Genomic DNA, 20,569 nt, shown 5'->3' on the forward strand with positions numbered 1-20,569 from the left:
CAGGAAACACTCTGGAACTAATAGGTATAGGCAAAACTTCCTTAATAGGACCCCAGCAGCCCACCCACTAAGAGAAAGGATGGACAAATGGGACTTCGTAAAACTAGAACCTTCTGCACAACAAAAGAAATGGTCTCTAAACTGAAGAGAACACCCACAGAGTGGGAGAAAATATTTGCCAGCTACACATCAGACAAAGGACTGATAACCAGATTATACAGGGAGCTCAAAAAACTAAACTCTCCTAAAATCAATGAACCAATTAAGAAATGGGCAACTGAACTAAACAGAACTTTCTCAAAAGAAGAAATTTAAATGGCCAAAAAACACATGAAAAAATGCTCACCATCTCTAGTCATAAAGGAAATGCAAATTAAAACCACACTAAGATTCCACCTCACCCCTGTTAGAATAGCCATCATCAGCAACACCACCAACAACAGGTGTTGGTGAGGATGTGGGGAAAAAGGAACCCTCTTACACTGCTGGTGGGAATGTAGACTAGTACAACCGCTCTGGAAAAAAAAATTGGACACTTCTTAAAAATCTAAACATAGACTTGCCATATGATCCAGCAATCCCACTCCTGGGGATATACCCAAAAGACTGTGACACAGGTTACTCCAGAGGCACCTGCACACCCATGTTTATTGCGGCACTATTCACAATAGCCAAGTTATGGAAACAGCCAAGATGCCCCACCACCGACGAATGGATCAAGAAAATGTGGTATTTATACACAGTGGAATTTTACTCAGCCATGAAGAAGAATGAAATCTTATCATTTGCAGGTAAATGGATGGAACTGGAGAGCATCATTCCGAGCGAAGTCAGCCAGGCTCAGAAGACCAAAAATCGTATGTTCTCCCTCATATGTGGACTTTAGATCTAGGGCAAATGCAGCAATGTGGTTGGACTTGGATCACATGACAAGGGGAGAGCACACACGGGAGATATAGGAATAGGTAGAAAACCCAAAACATGAAAGCATTTGATGTCCCCACTCCAGAGGAACTAATACAGAACTAAAGCGACAGAGGTCAACATGAGAAGGGGATCAGGAACCAGTGTAAAGATCAGTTAGAGATGAATCAACATGGGTCGTAACACATGGGTACATGAAAGCAATGTTAGGAATCTCTCTGTATAGCTGTCCTTAACTCAACTAGCAAAAATGCTTTGTCTTTCTTTTGCTTGTGTCTTCTCTTCAACAAAATTAGTGCTAACAGCAGAACAGGACCTGCCTGGAACTGAGGGATAGGAGAAGGTGGGGGAGGGGGTCTGGGTGGAGAAATGACCCAAACAATGTATGTCCATGTGAATAAATGAATTTTTAAAAAGTGCAATGCAGTCTCAGTTCCATCCTGTAGAATGAAATAGTTTCCAAATAGCTCTCTCACTATGTTTAAGCTGAACTTTCTCTCCGGCACTGTTCACGTGGTCACATCCCTCTCCCGTGTCACCTGTGCTTTGTGATGTTCTGAAGGTGCAGCTTTGCAGCATCCATAGTCCCCCAAGGTGGGGCAGTTGTGTGATGTGACTGGCAGGTGGCTGCATCCTGTTAAACAGAGACCTTCCAGAGAAGCCCCAAAATGTGATGCCTCGACAACTGCGTACATTATGTAATGACGTTCAAATCAATCAGGGTAAGCAGAGCTAGCTCCTTAAAGATCTATCATTTCTTTGTGGTGAAAGCATTTAAAATCTTTTTTCTACCAATTTTGAAATATACAACATGTCATTATCTAGAATTGCCCTACTCTGCAATGGAATAGCAGAGCTTACCTTCCCAAGGGTAGCTTAGGATGTGCTGGTCTCTCCTCATTCCACCTGCTCCCCCAGCCTCCCCAGGCTCTGGTTATTACTATTCTACCCTTAGCTTTCATGGGGTCAGCTCTTTTTAGCCTCCACATATTTGTAAGAACATGGATACTTTTCCCTTTGCGCCTGTTTTATTTCACATAATACAACTATCTCCGGTTCCATCTGCATTGTTACCAATGAGAAGGGATGCTCTTCTCCGTAGACTCGTGCCGAGAAGCCAGGCAATTTTTAAATTCTCTTAAATTATCTGGGGATTCTCTAGATTAGCTGAGATTAGCTGAGAAAGGCTTCTAAGGAAAACCCTCAATTTTGTGAAATGACCCTTTCTGAGGTTGAGTGTTCTGATCCTATGATCACACTGAATTGCGGAAGAGAGCTATGTGGTCACACACTCACCTGGTTCTCTGTGTAACAGCTTTGGCAGGCACTGCCAAATACCAGCATCTTTTATCATTTGGAGAGGTGAGATGTTCCAAAATCATCTGCTTCTGGTTCCTTTTTGTTTAATGACTTTCTCTCTCTCTCCTCTCTCTCTCTCTTACACACACACACACACACACACACACACACACACACACACACACACATTTTGCCATAAACAGGAAGAGGAACTAAGAATCAAATGGCACCTTTACCTTCACCTCATGGTTTGGAAGCCCCCTAGCTCTGTATCTACCCTTGCCATTTAAAGTTCTGCTTCCTGTGCAATCACAGATCCATTTTGCTGAGCATAAACGCCTTTCCCTTCTGAGTAGCACGCCCCTCACTGCTCCTGAGCCCTCAGTTCCGCAACCCTTCGGGTACACATTCTTACTGGAGTCTGTCAAGGCAACCGAGCAGCCTGTCCCCTAAAATTCTTCTTGCCCAGTTCTAAAGTCACCACCATGCACTTCCATCCACCAGGCCCTGTGTAAGTGACATTCAAGCAGAAAACAAGCAAGCCCCGAGGCGGGAACGAAGGTGTGGGTTCAAGTCAAGGAAGTGACTCACACAGTTGGAGGGCCAACTACTTAAGACTGATGCGTGAGAGACAGGCTGTGATCAGGAAAATACACAGTCCAGGCTAGAGCTCTAGGGACCAACTACAGCTGCTGCCACAGGCATGAGCCTGCCTTTCCAAGGGAAAGCTGAGGCCATCTTTGAAAGCATTGCAGCTAATTGCATAAAAGCCACACAGAAAATCCTCCATAACTTAAACTCAATGGATATAAGATTTTGGCTCCATCACAGAATCCCCTGAGAGGAACACCTACATTAGTGTTTCACCAGAAAATGGGAAGAATGACTATTTGCTTTTCACCCTTCTTCCAACTCTCAAAAGAGAATGGTCCAGGCTGCCCACTTCTATCCAGAAACATACTAGGAAGAAAATTCTAGGGAACGTGATTTATGGTTGCCAACTGGACACACAACAGAGCTATCTCACCTATCATCCCAGGCAGGTAAAAGTCCCTTAGTTGGTGCCATTCTGGTCATAACTCTGGGAAGATAGGAATACCATCCAGAAGTGTGAAATAAGCACTGGTTTTCAGGTGCCCTGTGCTTGCTCAGGTGGAAAGTCCATGCAAAAGTGGGTTTGTCGGCTGATTTTGTGTTGAGAGGATTTCTTGAGGAAGCTCTAGCTCTGGGCTTCCAAACAGAGACAAAATGCAAGCAACACATGTAATTTTTAAATATTTAACAACCAGATTTAAAAGCAAAAAAAGCTTAATTTAATTTTAATAGCATATCATATTTAACCCAAATATCCAATATTATCACTGTAATATAAATAGAAAGGTTAACCTAGTGGTGTTTCATATTCTCTCCCTTCTTATTCGTTCTCTGCCATGCAAATCCACTATGCATTTCATACTCTATGGCATATCTCATCTCAGACAAGCCACACATTCCATGCTAAGTGGCCATGTGTGGCTCGCTGCTACCATATTGGAGGACACAACTGGAAGTGTGGTAGTTTTCTTCCCAACTGTGGAGAGTCATCCACACCTGGTGGATATAATGAGGGGAAAGAAGGCTAGTAAGTCATGACCCATTCCCTGGCTGGCATCTTCTCAGTAAAGCGGACGCTCCTTATTTAAAACCCCTAAGTTTCCCAGGTTAGCAACTTTTGGGAACCTCGAGGATGTCCAGGGTCCCCACTGGACCCTCATGACTGACCGACTCATCGGTAAACAAGAGGTGAAGAAAACATTTTTAAAAATGCATTTTATAACCAATTCTATTAAAAGATGACTTTGAACATCTAAATAATACAGGAAAATGAGTACCATGAAGCTTAATGTTTCAAACACTACTCAGAATAGACTATAGGGATATTTACTCAGCTGTGGGTGGGTTCCATGCGCCAAGTGCAATTTCCCAAGTGCATTGCCATGGTAAGTAGCATGTAAAAAGATAATATGGTTTGAATTTTCCTGATTCATTCTTGGTCATGGAAGGAGCCCTTATCTGGATCACATCAGCCACCCATTCCAAAGTCAACCATCTATCAGATACGCGGGTACCTCTTGAGTACACTCTGAGCGTAATGATATTTCATGTCACTGAATGCAGAAAGGCCTGATTCTCGAGGCTCCCATCTCCCATCTTTGTGAAAGGTCTGTAACTCTTAAGTAATTGCCCAGCCTTCTCTACTGGAGAAATATCTGATGAAAGCGTTTGATAAATCAGAGTGAGTCAGATGTGACCCTCCCATCTGGAAACTGGTGTGGTTAGCCAATGCTTACATTAGCTAATTAGCTTCAAGGACTGGGGAGATTACCTTCTCTTCCTGTTACCAAACAGATGAATGTTGTCACAGCTCAGTAATTATACAAGCGATTCCATTTGAAATGATGCTTACTTCATTTACGGCTATGAAAACAACTATTATGATTTTTTCAGAGTAAAACATTATGGGCTGTTTAAAACTGTGTAAGTATCATTTTCTAGCAGTAGGCTTTTTAAATAAGCAAACAAAAAAGAGAGGACAAGGATACCACTTTATTTCCTGAGTGAAATGTCCACGCTGGCATTTCGTTTCATCAGTACTTAGTGGAGATTCATGTCTAGAATTTGCTCCAGTGCTGACGTGCTTCTGTCTGTGGACTTACCATTTTGAGTTGCTCCTTGAGTTGGAAGGACACGTAAGAAAAGTGAAGTATTATTTGCAACCATAACCGTAGTTACACTAAAGTTAATTGGAGCCAGCAAGGGTCAGAGATTACCTCGAGATTCCAGGTTAGGTTGGCTAAGAATGATCCTTTACTTAATAACTTGTCACACACTAAAAGGTGATTCAGGTTTTTCTTTTCCACTCAGTTTTTATGGTCACATGAAATGATCTTTTAAGAAATAATGGAGAGATTGTTTACTTCGGAAAGAATGATTCACCCTCAAGGTTACAGATCTAGCACCGATTTTTGAATTCGATTTTACATGTCAGTTACTTCTACAAGTAGCTACTGTCTGAGAGATACAAAGACACAGCCACAGTTAACTTCACTTAATTCAAACAAATATGCAGAAATCTCTACAGTGTCTTCCTGATTCTTGAGATTTGTAATTTTTACTTATAAGCCACTTTGAAAAGAAAGTATTCTTTTTATTGTTTATAATAATTATTGACAGTTAATTAGATAAATCTTGTATGTTCATCCTTCTAGTCTATTGACATCCAGTAACTGAAAACCCATGCTAAGTTGCTCCTGTAAGGTTCCTGCAGCATACAAGGCCATGTCCATCTGATTTATAATCCCTGGGTATCCCTGGATATCCATGTGGCTGTCCATCCTGCATCTTTATCAGACTTCATCTCTCCTAAATCCTGGCTCCATGACCATGAGACCTCAGTGGCTGCCCTTCCCATACACTCTGCGTCCTTTCCTCTGCCTGGCCTATTTCCTACAGAAGTATTTGAGCCTGGGTTTATTTGTTAATTTCCCGGTATGGCAAGAGATTTCATTTTTTTCTCTCTCTGATCTACCCTCAATGCTGACTCGGTAGTGGGAATTTCATGAATACTTCAGCACGTGTGCTAAAACGTAGTAGGTTATGTGCTGAATGTTTTCCTGGTGTCCTTTTATTCAATTGTCAACACAATCATAGGTAGGGTCAACATTATTGTACGGACTGAATAAACTGAGACACACAGTGCCAGCAGAAGCTTAACCTGGCACGCAGGTGCAATGAAGACAGGGAGGCCAGCCATTAACATCTGGGACCAGCGTTTTCTCCATCTCAGCTGATGATCTGAACGTAAGCATGAAATCAGTGGTTGGTGAAAATGACTTCTAAGACACACAAGAAATATATTATTCGATAGGTTTGTTAATTTGTGTGAAAGAATGCTTCAAATGTGAGTCCTGACATCCTACAATTATAATTTAGTCCACTAGCGTATTCCTCCCTTCATCTACTTTGACTAATTGAGTAGTTACTGCCGAACAGAAATAATTTCCTAGAACCAACTTAAATAAAAAGTAATCAATAAACACTTGGTATTTGTTAACTGAGATAAATCAGGTGAGAGAAACGCATTTTGCACTTAATTCATATCCATTGATTAGATGGATGGAAGGCACATGGTGACATTAAAAACTGGTGCATTCTCTTCTTCTCTGACTTCCCTCTTGATGAATTACATGTCCAACCCCTCATTTTGTGAATTCTAGTTTTATTTGGCAGGCATATAAGATATAAGTGAAATTTGAGTTTACAAGCTTAGAAAACTGTCAAAAGAGTAACATCAATTACACATTAGGTCACAGTTTTTAATCCAAGGACATTTATTAAGTATGTAAGTGGACATCACCATATTGGACGCTATCTTGAAAAGAAGATCTTGATAGGGGCAAGGCCTGCCAAGGAACAGAAAGTGACAATGGCTTAGAATATATTTATAAGGACACATACGCATTTCAGTGCTAGGAAACACGCACCAAGTTCGTTCTGAAACACTCTTGACGCTGGCACATTGTGACTACTGATGCTCCATAATGACAAACTTGTTAACTGTTTGAATGCCTGTTTAGTACACAAGCAAGTAAGGTCAGAATTTCCCTTAGAGATTCTCATTCATGGGGGCCCAATTCCATGGTGATCTCCATCTTGCTTCAACCCCTGTCTCTTGAGCTGTCTTATTTTCCTGTCTAGTTTTTTCTTTGCTTAAATATTGAAAAATTTAAAAATTAGCACATAGTAGCTCTGGAAAAAAAATAAAAACCAAGCTTGACGCTGATGTCAGAAGAAACCATGGAATGTGGTAGAGGGAGAATCATGGGGTGGTCCTGTCTCCACCCTAAAATTAGAGACATTGGTATGGCCCAGAACCATGGAACAGGAGATGACCCCAGGTTAATAGTGCTTCAAGAGATCTAGAAAACCCTGGTGCTCTGAGGACTATTATGAGCTTGGATGCTGGAAATCATGGTGTCTCCAGCCATGTAAGTATCGTCTGATGAAGGCTCTGCACGCATGGTTGAACGTTAAGCATTGTCATTTGGAAAACTGAGAATTGTCTCTGACTAGAAGTAAAACTTGAATGCAAGAAAGCAGTGACTCACAGATCATGATTGGTGAGATGGGGGAGAAGCATCAAGTGAGGGAGAGGGTGACCAGCATGGAGGTGACTTAGAGGAGCAAACACTGAAGCGACACCTAAGTTTCCCAGTCGTTTCTTAAGAAGGAGGATTAGAATTAAGTGACTATAGGCAGATCATGTGACTTAAGGTTGTTATATTTATTCAAATAATAAATACCTATTAAAGAAACCATTGAATGCCAGGAATTGCTTTAAATGCTGAGATGGTACAAATGAAATGCACACACACATACACACACAAATCTCTGCCCTAAATATTTCTACACGTTTCGTTTGAGGTGATTCTTTTGATAGCTTGATAAAAAGTGTAGATAGAACAAAACTTTCTTAAAATGCACTGCAGTGATGCAGATCTCTATATGTGCAAGAAGGTAAAATTTATTTAATGGATTTCTTTGGCATCTTTTGGTAAAGAATGTCTCTGAAGGAACTGGACCCATGATTTGCTTCCAGTGGCATTAAATAAATACTTGTGCTTAAAAAGCCAGTTATTTGCCATTCCTGTATATATTTTACTAAGAGTTAGCTCTATATAAATTACAGTCTCCAAGAATCATCTCCCTAAACAACGAGTAAGGTAAATTTCACAAAGTGCTGAGGCCCGATTTTATTAACTCAAGTCAGGGAACAAGTTTCAAAGTAGACAAGTGGGACACAAGGCCAGTGATGGAGTGTCAGATCTGGTGAACTTGCCCGCAGGGGGACAGCTGGGGCTAATGATTGGATGAGCACAAATCATCAGTGGAAATGTCACAAATGAGTTTCCCAGTGTGCAGATTCTTCAGCTGTGTTCTCTTCAAGTCTGAATACTTAGGAAGGCAAAATGAGTACACTGGTTCATAATTAAATCAACACACATTTGTAAGGGACACTACACTACCTTTTTAACTGCTGTAAATTATGAAATGGAGCAAAGTATTAAAAATGCCATAAAGGCATTATAACTTTAGTGATATTGGTGATAACTTTTAAGATTTTTTAATCAATACTATTTATAGAACAGTGCCTTAGGAAAATTTTACATCTGACGTTTGTGATCTTCTCTGGGATCAGTTGTTCCTAAAATAGACCTGTGAGGAAGTGCAGACAACCCCATAGGAGGGGTTTGTATCTGCATCTGCTCCCTGTCAGGGGACCTTTGCAGTCATGGCACATCCACTGAGCTTTGAAAAACATGTTTATTTAAGCAATGTCATTCATTTGGATAACAAAAGCCAGTATTTTAAAAGTTACTTTTAGCACGCTTATTAGTATATAGCAGACTAATTTTTACGAAATTATTTCTAGAGTAAGTACTATGTGACCAAGAGATTGTCTAAAGCAATCTTGTCACATTTTTATATGTCAAGGACTAGAGACGTCGTGTCAGGTGCTGAGGATGCACCAGCAAATCATGAAAAGTCAAGGAATTCACAACTTAAAAATAATAATCACAACAAAGTATTATTGCTTCTACAAAGAAGCAGCACTACTTCCAGGAATAAGTGAAATTTGTATCATTTTTATCAACACGGAAGGTAGAACTGAATATTCTTGGAGCAGATAGGAAAGACAGGGTTAAGTGGTTGCTCCTGATTCCCCATCAGCTAGCCCTTCAAGGCAGGAGTCCTGGAGAGTTTAATCTTACAGCTGAACTTGCTAGAACAGTAAGTGACCTGCAAAGGCCCTCAGGCCAGAGAGGAAGGAAGAACAGGCTACCACTGGAATTAATCCCTCGTTGGTGGCAGTTTAATCAGTCTGTGATAACAATTTCTGTGAATCTGAAGCTGAAGTTCTTCTATATTCTTCCTGGTGAAATTAGCTCCACCTGCTCCTTTCTCAAATCCAGTTTAAATTATTAATGTTATGACTGGAATTCAGGCTGACATTACATTTCTAGTTTGTCTACTAAATCAGAGAAGAAATTTCCTAAAATAAGAGAGCAACTGAAATAATGTTATATTCCAAATGAAGACAGTTTTTATTGGTTATGCAATTTCTATATTCCATTCAGTCTTTCAAGTTCAAGATTGAAGAAAAAGAAAAGGATATTTTCATTTTGTGTCCAGAGTCACCATTTCTATTTTCATTCCGTAAACTTAAAACAATATTTTTAAGTTTCTATTTGCATTGTGCTGTAGGAACTTGGAATGGTTTTTGTAGAATAGAAGCTAAGCCTTGAACGAGACTTTAGAGATCATTCATTCCCCCATCAACATTTGAACTTGACAGGACAAAGCTGGGGAGACAGAGCTGCTTATTGGAGTTCACACTGTGTAAGGCACAGTGGAGATGACAGGTCTCTACAGTCCCACTCCACTGTGCTTTTCACTGAGCCTATCTGCGTCCATGTGCACCTAAGTGTGCACACTGTATATGAGTGTGTTTGCACCAGAATGGATTTGAAATAGGCCACTTTGATATCGACACTACCCAAGGGACCGTCCTGTGAGTGGTAATGCCTGCCTTTGCACAGATGATACAATAAGGTGTCCTGGTCACGTTGGGAATGAAGTGCAAGGGTCCTGAATGCTGAGCAAAGTCCTCTTAACCACCTGGAGTTCAGGAGTCAGTTTTTCTCCTGATCTGTTCCAAGCAAACTTGAAGTCCCCTAGCATGTGGCGTCTTTTCACGTGAATGAAATGCTGCAGAAATTAACCTGGTTTCTGTCTAATCCCAGCCAGGACCTGTGGATCAAATCTGCGTGGGCCCAGTGGTGTCATAACCTCTCCCAACTACCCAGTTCAGTATGAGGACAACGCACACTGTGTGTGGGTCATCACCACAACCGACCCGGACAAGGTAAGTCTTGCCTCCCACCTCGGACTTGCGGTCCTGGACAGCCTAACGGGGTCCACGTGGCAAATGCCAGGCGCCCTGTCCTTCCTCCCGCTGCGTGTCCTCATTCCCGCTGCACCTCACTCACCTCGGTGGCAGCCCCTCTATCCCGCCTTTCCACAGTGGAGAGATCTCCACTAAATTTAGCAGCAGTGGACCTGCTTACGAAGAAAACCGTCATTCCTTCTCTGTCTTCTGGATCACGACCCTTTCTTTTCTCCCCTGATCTACGTGGTTTAGCTTTCCTGAAACTAACTCCACCTCTGCCCTTTCTCCATTTCTTATCTTAAATAATTGCAGAATGTTCCTTGAGTGGTAAGCGATGGTGAAGCTATGTCATTTCCCCATAAGTCTGTCACACATGCTTCGTAAATTTGTTATTACATCTTAGATTATTGGATGGGAAAGTATAGTCACACTGAGCTAATATAGATGCCTACCAGTGACAAAGGGAAACAGGGGCATGCCATCTTTACATTGGTACAATTTAAAAAAGGAGACCATTCTGGGGATGGATTCCAAATAAACGAAAAAGTGTAAAATAAAGACCGCTGAAAGAATACATTATCAGGGATTTGAAATTTACTAAGCCCAGGCTACTTGCAGTCCTTGCAGTGCCCCAACTGTTCTGTGCCTGTGGTGACCACCTCTGCATTTCTCTTTTCTGCTGAAAACCCAGCACCTCCTCAGGCCGAGTCCCAGCCCCAAAGTAGAGAAAGGCTGCTTGACATTCAGTGAAGTTGTCACCAGAAGCCTTTTGGATTCTGTTTGCTTACTTCAGTTCTAATGTCTCAGTGATGACTTATGTGAAAATGCCAGCTGTGATAGACAGAAATGGGCAAAATCATGAGGAGTCATGGGACTTTCTTTGCAAACTCGGAGGAATTTTTGGGCTTCTACCACTGTGACAAAAGGAATCAGGTTTCATTATGGCACCTCTCAGTATTTTAGGACTGTCGTTCCTGGGAATATCAATCATACTAGCACAAGCGATACACTTTTTCTATAGGAAGGTCAGTAATTTATTCAAATTTTTACCCTGTCCTCAGTCCTTTAGATGTGGGCTCAGCTATTTAAGTCATACAGATTTGGGCAAGTCTGCAAATTTCCTGAGCCTCAGTCCTCCTCTACTGAAGAGATCATAAGAGTATTTCCCTTTGTGAGTAGCCGTGAAAAACAAATGCGCATGTCTGAGTGAGGCACCACCATTTACCCTTTTTAATCTGGACTACTAGAAGTAGCAACACAATGAAACAAAAGGTGGAGAGGGAATCTTCGGTTTGATGACAGCTTATCAAGCCATCTCATTTGTTAGTCTGTCAAAAGAAGAGTTTTATTTAAAACTAAATGTAAACTATGTATCATGCTACTGGTTATTCATTGGTTTCATTAACTTCTGCATTCACCTACTTTTAAAATATCAGAATATTCTGTTCGATCTCTAGTAAAGTAAGTCATATGACTCTGAGAACTAACAAGTCTTAAAAGCTAGATGGAGAAAACCCGTAGGGAAGAAATTTGCACTGGGATATATTAGATGTTGAACTGAATTAATGGTAAATGAGCTGCAATCACTTCTGTAGGGTCCAAATGAAAATAAGTGTCTATATCACTGATCTAGAGAGCACGCGTAAAGTATGTTACTTTTGTAATAATATATTTGAAATTTTTGAATAAAGATATAGGTAAAAGGAATAAATTAGAGTAATCAAGTAAATAAGTTAGTTAATACCTAAAGTTTCATGTGGTTCTATGATAATTACATGACTCTAGCACAGAGAAAAGAAATAAATGGAAGTCAAGATCACAGGCGAGTGGTACCGCTATACACTATATACTATACACTGCCAGGCCACTGGCCTTGGCTGCCAGTGATCAGCAGGCAGAACTCCTTTCCCACCCACCTCACTCCCCTCATCCCTGCACCAGTCTCAACTGCTCCCGAAATCAGCCCCAGGCCTCTGCCACTGGAAGCTAGTGACACTCTCGGGAGTCCTGTTTATTTTTCCCACACCATGAGAGAAAGAGAGTCTCACTGGAGTCTAGGACAGACACACACCCCTGGCTAGTGGCCAGTATGAACACCCTAAGACAGTTCCTTTGCTCTCTGCAGACTCCCCAGCAGAAGGGACCCAAAGGGAAGGGGCTCCATGCTGCCCAACGGTTGGCTTTTGCCATTTCTTTCTCTCACTGTCTTTGGGATCACATCCAAATGGGGGAAACCCAGAACAAATCACATGGACACTGGTCATAATTTAACCTCTCCCCACAGGTCTTTCCTGTGGGGGAGAAGAAAATGGGTGACAACAGGTGCATAGAAGAGGCAGAGGTTGAAAACCTGCTGTCATTTCCCACCCCACCCCCAGTAAAGAGGGTAAGGTCTGACAAGGAGCAGACCCCTGGCAGAGGTGGTGGGGGGAACATCAGTCAGACATCTCAGATGTAGGCTCAGTAGGGCTTGGCCACAATTTGAATAGGGATGTGGGGGCAAAGGAGGAATTGGAAGGGACTCCCCATTCTCTTGTTCAACCTGTGTCCAACAGGGCTTGACCCTGCCTGACCCTCTAGTTGGTGCTATGCAAAAGGGAAGGCTTCAAGAATGCATTTGAATTCCATTTGCAAGTAGTTAATAAGGATGTTTGAATCTATATTCATCAAGGAAATGGGTCTATAGCTTTTTTTTTTTTTTTGGTTGTGTCCTTATCAGGTTTTGGTGTCAGGATAATATTGCCTTTGCAGAATGAGTTTGGAAGTATTCCTTATTCTATGAAATAGTTTGAGAGCAATGGTATTAATTCTTTAAAATTCTGCTAAAATTCTGCAATAAATCCATCTGGACCTGGACTTTTCTTGGCTGTGAGACTTGTTATTATGGCTTCAGTTTCATTATTCGCTTTTGATCCGGTTGGGTCCTTGTCCTTCTGCATTCAATATGTGTCTGCAAATGCATCCATTTCATTGCATCTAAGTTTTCTAATTTACTGGGGCATACTTTTAAAAATATTCTCTAGTGACCTAGATTTCAGTGGTTTCTCCTATAATATCTCCTTTTTCCTGCTAATTTTACTTATTTAGGTCTTCTCTGTCTTTCTTTGGGTTAGGTTGGCTAAGGGCTTGTCAACTTTGTTTATCATTTCATTGACCCTCTGTGTGTTCTTTCAACATCTAATTTATTTATTTCTGTACTGATATTTATTGTTTTTGCTTCTGTTGGATTTGGGTTGTTTTGCTACTGTGAAAAGATGATTCAGCTGGGCTTGGTAGCTCATGCCAGCAAGATTTTTGGCATAGAAACAGACACTCAGACCTATGGACTAGAGTAGAAGACCAAGAAAGATACATCTATGGACCCCCATGTCTTTAACAAAGGAGTCCAAAACTTACACATTAGAGACCAAACAGCCTTTTCAACAAATGGTGCTGGGAAAACTGAATATCCACATGGGAAGACTAAAACTAGATCCTCACCCCTCACTCAGCACAAGAAATCAAGTTTAAATGGATTGAAGGTTTCAATCCAAGACCTGAAACTTTGAAAATCTCGAGGAAAACATAGAGAAAACTCTTCATGATTCAGGCACAGGCATAGATTTCCTGAATAAAACTCCAGTAACTATGGAAAGAATAAGAAGAATTGACAAATGGGATTATATCAACTTTAAAAGCTTCTGCAGAGCAAAAGAAGCAATGCAGTAAAGAGAGAGCCCAAAGAATGGGAGAAAAACATTGTCACCTATTCATCTAAGAGAGGATTAATATCCAGAATCTATAAAGAACTCAAAAAATGTAACACCAAAAGAACAAACAAGCCAATCAAAAAGTGTGTGAATGAACTGACAGTTTTCAAAAGGAGAAGTACAATTGACCAATAAATACCTGAATATGTTCACTGTCCTTAGTCATCCGAGAAATACAGATAAAAACTACATTGAGATACTATCTCACTTGTCAGAATGGCTGTCATCAAGAAAACACACCACAAATGCTGGTGAGGATGCAGACAAAAATGGAACCCTTATACGTGTTGGTGGGAGTGTAAATTGGTGCAGCCACTATGGAAGTCAGTATGGAGGTTCCTCATATAACAAAGAGATAGGATTACCATACAGTCCAGCTATACCACTCCTGGCTCTGAACATAAATGCAAAGGAATCAAAATCAGTCTAAATTAGAGATACAATAACCAATAAGCCCATTAATAGAAGAATTGATAAAGAAAATGTGATATCTATCTATATATATAGTGTTATTTAGCCACAAAGAAAAACACCACCATGTCATTTGCAGGAAAATGAGTGGAACTGGAGAGCATTATGTTAAGCAAAATAATCCAAGCTCAGAAAGACAAGTGTTCCATGTGCTCCCTCACACGTGGAAGCTAGAGGAGAAGACAGATCCCAACAACACTAAGAAGAAGCACTATTAGAGAAGAGGAAGGAGACCGGGGAAGAGAGAGGATTAAGGGGATGAATATGACCAAAGTATGTCATATACATGCATGAAATTATCACAGTGAAATCCATCATTTTGCTAATAATTTTCTTAAAAGAATGGCTTTCAGGATGGCTGCCAAAGCCCTCCAATTCTGAGCATGTGTTCTGGTCTCTCCAGAGGAGTCTCAGGATATACTTGCTGTCCTTGCACAGTTACTAAGAATGCCCCTTTTTTATTCTCCAGATTGTTCCAGCTAAGGACAATAGATTATATGGTCTCCCTATTTTTTACCAGAAAAGGGCCTTATGAGTCATTTTTTATGGAAAGAGATGTTTGGTTTTAGACAAAACATTAGGGAGGTGCCTGCTTCATACCCAAGTAGGCACATCTAGTAGAGATAATTTCAGAATCCCTAAGTGTGTTGTTAGCTGTGAAAACCAGGGAGAAGGGTGACAACACACAGAGAAGCCAGACAGTCAACTGGAAGGGTGCTAATGGTGTTATTTTGCTCTCAAGGTCAGTTGAAAGTTGTTTGTGGCCATGACAACATCAAGAATGATCTTACAACAAGTGTTATTAAAGAGTTTTAAAAGCTAAACCCTTTTCCATGATGAAAAGGTAGAAAACCCATGATGTTTCAATCCAGAAAATAATACCTCAAGATCAATCTTCAGGGGATTTCATTAACACCTTTCCAATATTTTCAGAATTCATTTAAATCCAGGTTACATATGAGCAATGGTATTTTCTATACTACACTAAAGATGTGTGTATATATCTGAGTTTCTTCTTCTTTCCTATACATGCCAGATTTATTGAAATTTCTAATGAAAAAGAAGCTGGGGCTTACTAATGTCTACACCCGTCACTTCAGAAAGGAAACCAAGATCCAGGGATGTTAAACTCCTTCACATCATCACCTTGCTTTTCTCTGCAAGAAGAGTGTTTGTAGCTCTTTATTCCCTTTGATGAATCCATAAGGAAGTGAAGTAAGAGTTATTCAATACATTGATCAGGTGTTTGGAAGCTGAAGGGAACACAAGAGTCAACTAAAACCTCAACTTTGTGTTGAGAGGGGCATTTTTCCTGTAATGAAAGGGCATAGACAGGAGATGAAACCTCCTTGTTCAGCATCACTGAGGGTTCCTGTGTTCCTAGTCATTCCCTTCCCATGATCCACAGCAGTGACCATCTCTCCCCTCAAATTGCCAGATCCCTTCCACTCTCCCGGCTTTCATTATAGCCAAGACCCCGAACAAGGAAGGAATGAGGCGTGTTACCTATAAGAGGAAGAAACACATTCTAGAATTTTCCTAGGCTTCCTTAAGGCCCTGTTGAGTCAAAGTCCATTGATGAAGTTCCCAGGGAACATGAGAGAAGTTCCAGGGAGCTGGAAAGCAGGGCTGGAAGTTGGACAGTCACGTGTGGTGTGGTGCCATGTGCAGAGAAGCGAAAGCCAAGGGTCAGAGTAATCTCTGGGGTCACCTTCTGCTGGTGACATGCTTTGAAACCCACTACTCTCCCTTTTTCCCCAGTCCCTCAGGCAGCATTAACTCAACTCATGAGTTATGTTCTCTGACATTGCAAACTTGATTCTTAAATCTGTCCAATATACAAATAGTTAATTTATGCAGTTTGGTTCATGTTTCTGTTATCTTCTTTCAGAAATCTTGCTTTTCTCAGATATCTTTATGTACTTTTGCACACCTTTTTTGTGAAGATTGTGTATACATGTTGTTGATTCTGAACACTGAATTGTTTCAGAATTGTTGATTCTGAAAGCTGAATTTCGGGAATCTTGTGTCATATTGCTTCAGAAAGTTATCTGCCCTTCATCATTTCTTTCGTGAAAAGCCAAGAGAAGGAAAAAGTATTCGAGGTTGATTCCCGAGCACACTCCGGCACTAGTAGAATGCCACTTCAACACCTGAAGCCATCTCAATTAAGCAGAATTACCATCCAAATTAAGCACCAGCCATTGCCATTAAATGTAATTAGGCTTAATTTGATTCCTTGGGAGACATTCCAAATAAGCGAGTTTCCCAATAAAGTGTTCGGTGATGAAGGTATATTACAAATTGAGCATAGAGAAAAGGACAGTTACATAAAACCCCCCGGGCACTGACTCTGGCCAGAAGCGTTGATGGAAAGTTCTGGATTGAGGTGTCTGACCTGGATCAGGTGTCACCTGATCAGTGAACATTCAAAAGACAGAAGACTGAAACAAACTCCCAATGCCAGTTAGAAGTTAGTTAACACAGTCTTCTGGTTTTCATGAAGTATTTTTTTTTTCCTGGTCTTGAATCTAGTTTGCCTGTCACATGACCGACCAGGTGTCACATGTCCACTTCGACCAAGTACTTACATAAAGTTGCTTGGCACCAAATAATTAATGTGGGATGCTTAGAGTCTCCCACGCGAATGGACAGTGCATATACTATTGTGGGATGCCCACTCAAGAGGAACACTAGAAATGCATTATTTAAAAAAACACTGTAAAGTGTTAGGAGAACCTGCTCTGCGCAATGTTCAGTGCAGAAAAGAATAAAAGAGAAGCAATCAAGATTTAATTCAGAGAAGAAGCAGATTTATAAAACTCAATTGCAACTGTTCCTGCCTTGCTCTCATCATAGAAAGTGAGAGCATTCAGGAACATATTTCATATAAACGTGTTAAGTAGTCCAGCTATTTTCAGATAAAACTCTTGGTGCTCTGTACTCATCTCCTTGAGAAATTAGTATACATTGATAAACCACGGGTTGTAGGAATTCAGGGAAAATGGTTTCAAAGTTCATCCTGGCATTTTCAGTGAAAAGATTAAGTGTATCATGGAAGACCGGCACCCACTGAATCCTTACGTGTGTGTGTGTGTATGCAATGCATAGATACAAGTATTCCTGTGTGTGCACACAGACACGCATGCAGCTGTGATTCACGCTCAAAATGTCCCTTACCCACACCTCAAATTCACACACACCTTCCATAGACAGTTGGCTCTCTGTGTTCAGGATATAGTCAACATGAATTGAAAATATTTTAGAGGTACGTGTGTACTGAGCATATACAGGCAGTTTTTCTCTTGTCATTATTCCCTGAGCAGCACAGTATAATAACTTATGTATATTATACTCAGTATTATAAGTAATCTAGAAATTATTTGACGTTTACACTATTGTAAGTATTGTAAGTAAGCTAGGTGCTGTAGAAGCATGGGAGGAGGCGTTTAGGTTGTACACAAATGCTACCCCACTTTAGATGAGGTATTTGAGCATTTCTGTGTTTGGGGATTCTGAGCCAATCCTGTGCATATCGAGGAACTGCTGTGAATGCATTTAAAACACGATGTGGTGACATAATCTCAACACTGGCCTTAACCTGAGCTTCTCATACAGTACTTTTACTGGTGGTAAAGCATCTTACAAAACTCCTTTAGGACTTAAGCAACTGAAAACATTAGTAATTTGTTATTTCTGCTTGCTTTGTTTTCTTCCAGTTTTATTGAGGTGCGATTGACAAATGAGAGCAAGTCAGCCATTTAAAAGAAGGAAGAACTGCAAGTTGTGGTGGTCCAGATGACTCTAGAGAACATTGCACTGTGTGAAATCAAATATTTGAGCTTTTTTTTGATGGTACTGGAATTTGAACTCAGGGCCTTGTTCTTACTAAGGAGGTTCTCAACCACTTAAATACCAGCATTATATAACCTCCATAAATATTGCCTCGTGAATCTCCAAGATTTTATTATATATTACATGTAACAGAAATTACAAAACTAGGTTAAAGTAGATTTAGCCAAAAAAAAAAAAAATAGAAGCACATGTAATTTTTTTTCTTTTCTTTGTTTGTGGTAATAAGGGTTAAACTTAGGGTCTTCTATTTGCTGGGTAGGTGCTATACCACTTGAGCCTCACCCCCAACCCTTTTTGCTTTGTTTTCTTGGGGGGAGGGATCTCCTTTATGCTGTGCTGGACTGCATACTTCCTATTTATGCCTCCCAGGTAGCTGGGATTATAAACTTGATAACCAGGCCTGGGTGAAACACATATGATTCTTAGCTCAGCTCCCTACCTATAACCTGCCAGTATTGACTTTTCTAAAATATCAGCTGAGTCCCCCAAATATAGATGCATGCCCATAACAGGCTTGTTTGACTCTGGCTTTTGCTGGGGATACATCCCAAGTATCAGGACAGGAGACAAGGGAGGTTAGGAGCCCATCCCATGAAGGAGAAGAGGGATCACTTCGTGCAGGACTGGTGGTACGTGCAGAGGACAGTCAGGAGCCGGGCAGGTGTGACAGGTGTGATGGGGAGATGGCAGGGAGGGGTCTTCCAGGAATAAGTGAGGAAGTGATTAGAACCAGCCCTTTCAGACTGTTTCCAGAGTACTGGCTGGGGAATGCAATGCTGATGCAAATACAGTTAGATACTCCTGCTGATGCTAGTCACAGGCATGACCTGGATTTTCAGTAAGTTCTCCAACCCTTTGTGGAGCAAGGTAAGTGCGGTTAGTGGAGTTGGCCAAGAGTGGCCATGTGAAAAGCAAGAGGGGAGGCAGCTGGTTGGCCTGAGGCACAGAGAACAGCATCCAGGGCACCTCTCCAGCTAGACCTCAGTGTGTGGTCCCCTCTCTGCCACCTAGCAGCCCTGGGATTATGCAAATTACTTAGCCTCTTTAACCCTGGAGTCATTTCTATCTCCTTCTTGGATCAATAACATCTGTTTTGAAACTTGTGCAGAACGTCTAATCAGCTTAAACACCTAGAACACCATCTGCCAAGCACTGTGTTCTCTCCTCCCAGTCTTCCCCCTTTTCCTCTTGTTCTCATTCCTCTTCCTCTTCCATTTTTCTCCTCTTGCTTTCCTTCTCCCACCTTCCTTCTTCCCTGTTTTCTCCTTCCCCCTTCTTCCTCCTCCTCCTCTTTCTAAAATTTTTGATGACTTGATTTAGTAAGAGACCAGTGGGACCCTGAGTGACAGGTAAAGACTATCTTGTGTTCTTAAAAAAAATTTTTGAGTCAACACAGGCTATTGAGAAGGGAATTAAGCTATAATGTGAGTGCTTTAGATTCTTCTGAACTGTAAGGGGGACAGATTTGAATGGAGCAGGATGGTAAGCCAGAACAATCAGGAATTTATTGTAATTAAGAAAGATGACATGAGCCTACGTGAGAATGTCAGCATCATGCATGGACAGGATTTGGGAGACGTTTCCAGACAGTTCATACATTCACAGTGCGCTTTTTAATGAACAACTCAGTACCTCGAGTGAAAGAAATGCATTGCTTTCAGCAGAATGCTGGCAAGAAAATACCACCTTTCATTGGATTCGTTGTGGGGGAAGAGCATTAACTCCTTTTATTATTCAACGATTTTTTTTTTTTTTACAGAATTTGAAGGAACACTTCTTACACAAGTAGAGAAAAGGCATTCACTCTGTATTCAAATTATTTTAAAGCTACACTACAAATATGTAACGTGGACAGTAGTTTGAGATGTTCAATTGACTTTATTTGCCCATTGGGGATTCACGGATGGCAGAGACACAAGACGCAGCCATGGTCACCACCTGGAACTGTGCTGGGCACCCTTTTCCTTTGAGCCAGACAATCTCCTAGCCAGGATGGCTTCTACCTAGCAGACGTGTTCTTTTCTGACACATCACTAGGGACAGTCAGATGCCAGCCACGGTTTTTTCACTGCACATTACCAGGCTCCCTTAGTTCCTTTGGCCATCACCATCAATCTAGCATTACTGACTCATTCCTCTGTCCTCGTCAGCTCTCCGGCATGCTTACCTCTGCACGCCGGCCCTTTTATTACCAAAGTCCTCCCACTACCATGGCTTAATCTTTGCACCCTCTTCATGAACTGGGCTTGAACTCGGATAGCTTCCTTCTCGTGCCTCTGTG

At 41.2% G+C, this 20,569-nt stretch overlaps 1 protein-coding gene across 2 annotated transcripts in view; it reads left to right on the forward strand.

The window, feature by feature from the left end:
• The window catches only part of Csmd1 (CUB and Sushi multiple domains 1), a 1,661,894-nt gene that overhangs the window by 1,151,937 nt on the left and 489,388 nt on the right, over positions 1-20,569 (forward strand). For both annotated transcript variants that reach the window (XM_074055299.1, XM_074055300.1), the window contains exon 10: positions 10,068-10,189. In XM_074055299.1, coding sequence (XP_073911400.1) covers positions 10,068-10,189 — 122 coding nt within the window. The remainder of the gene's footprint in view (positions 1-10,067; positions 10,190-20,569) is intronic.

Source organism: Castor canadensis, chromosome 14 (assembly GCF_047511655.1).
Source record: "Castor canadensis chromosome 14, mCasCan1.hap1v2, whole genome shotgun sequence".
Taxonomy (NCBI): domain Eukaryota; kingdom Metazoa; phylum Chordata; class Mammalia; order Rodentia; family Castoridae; genus Castor; species Castor canadensis.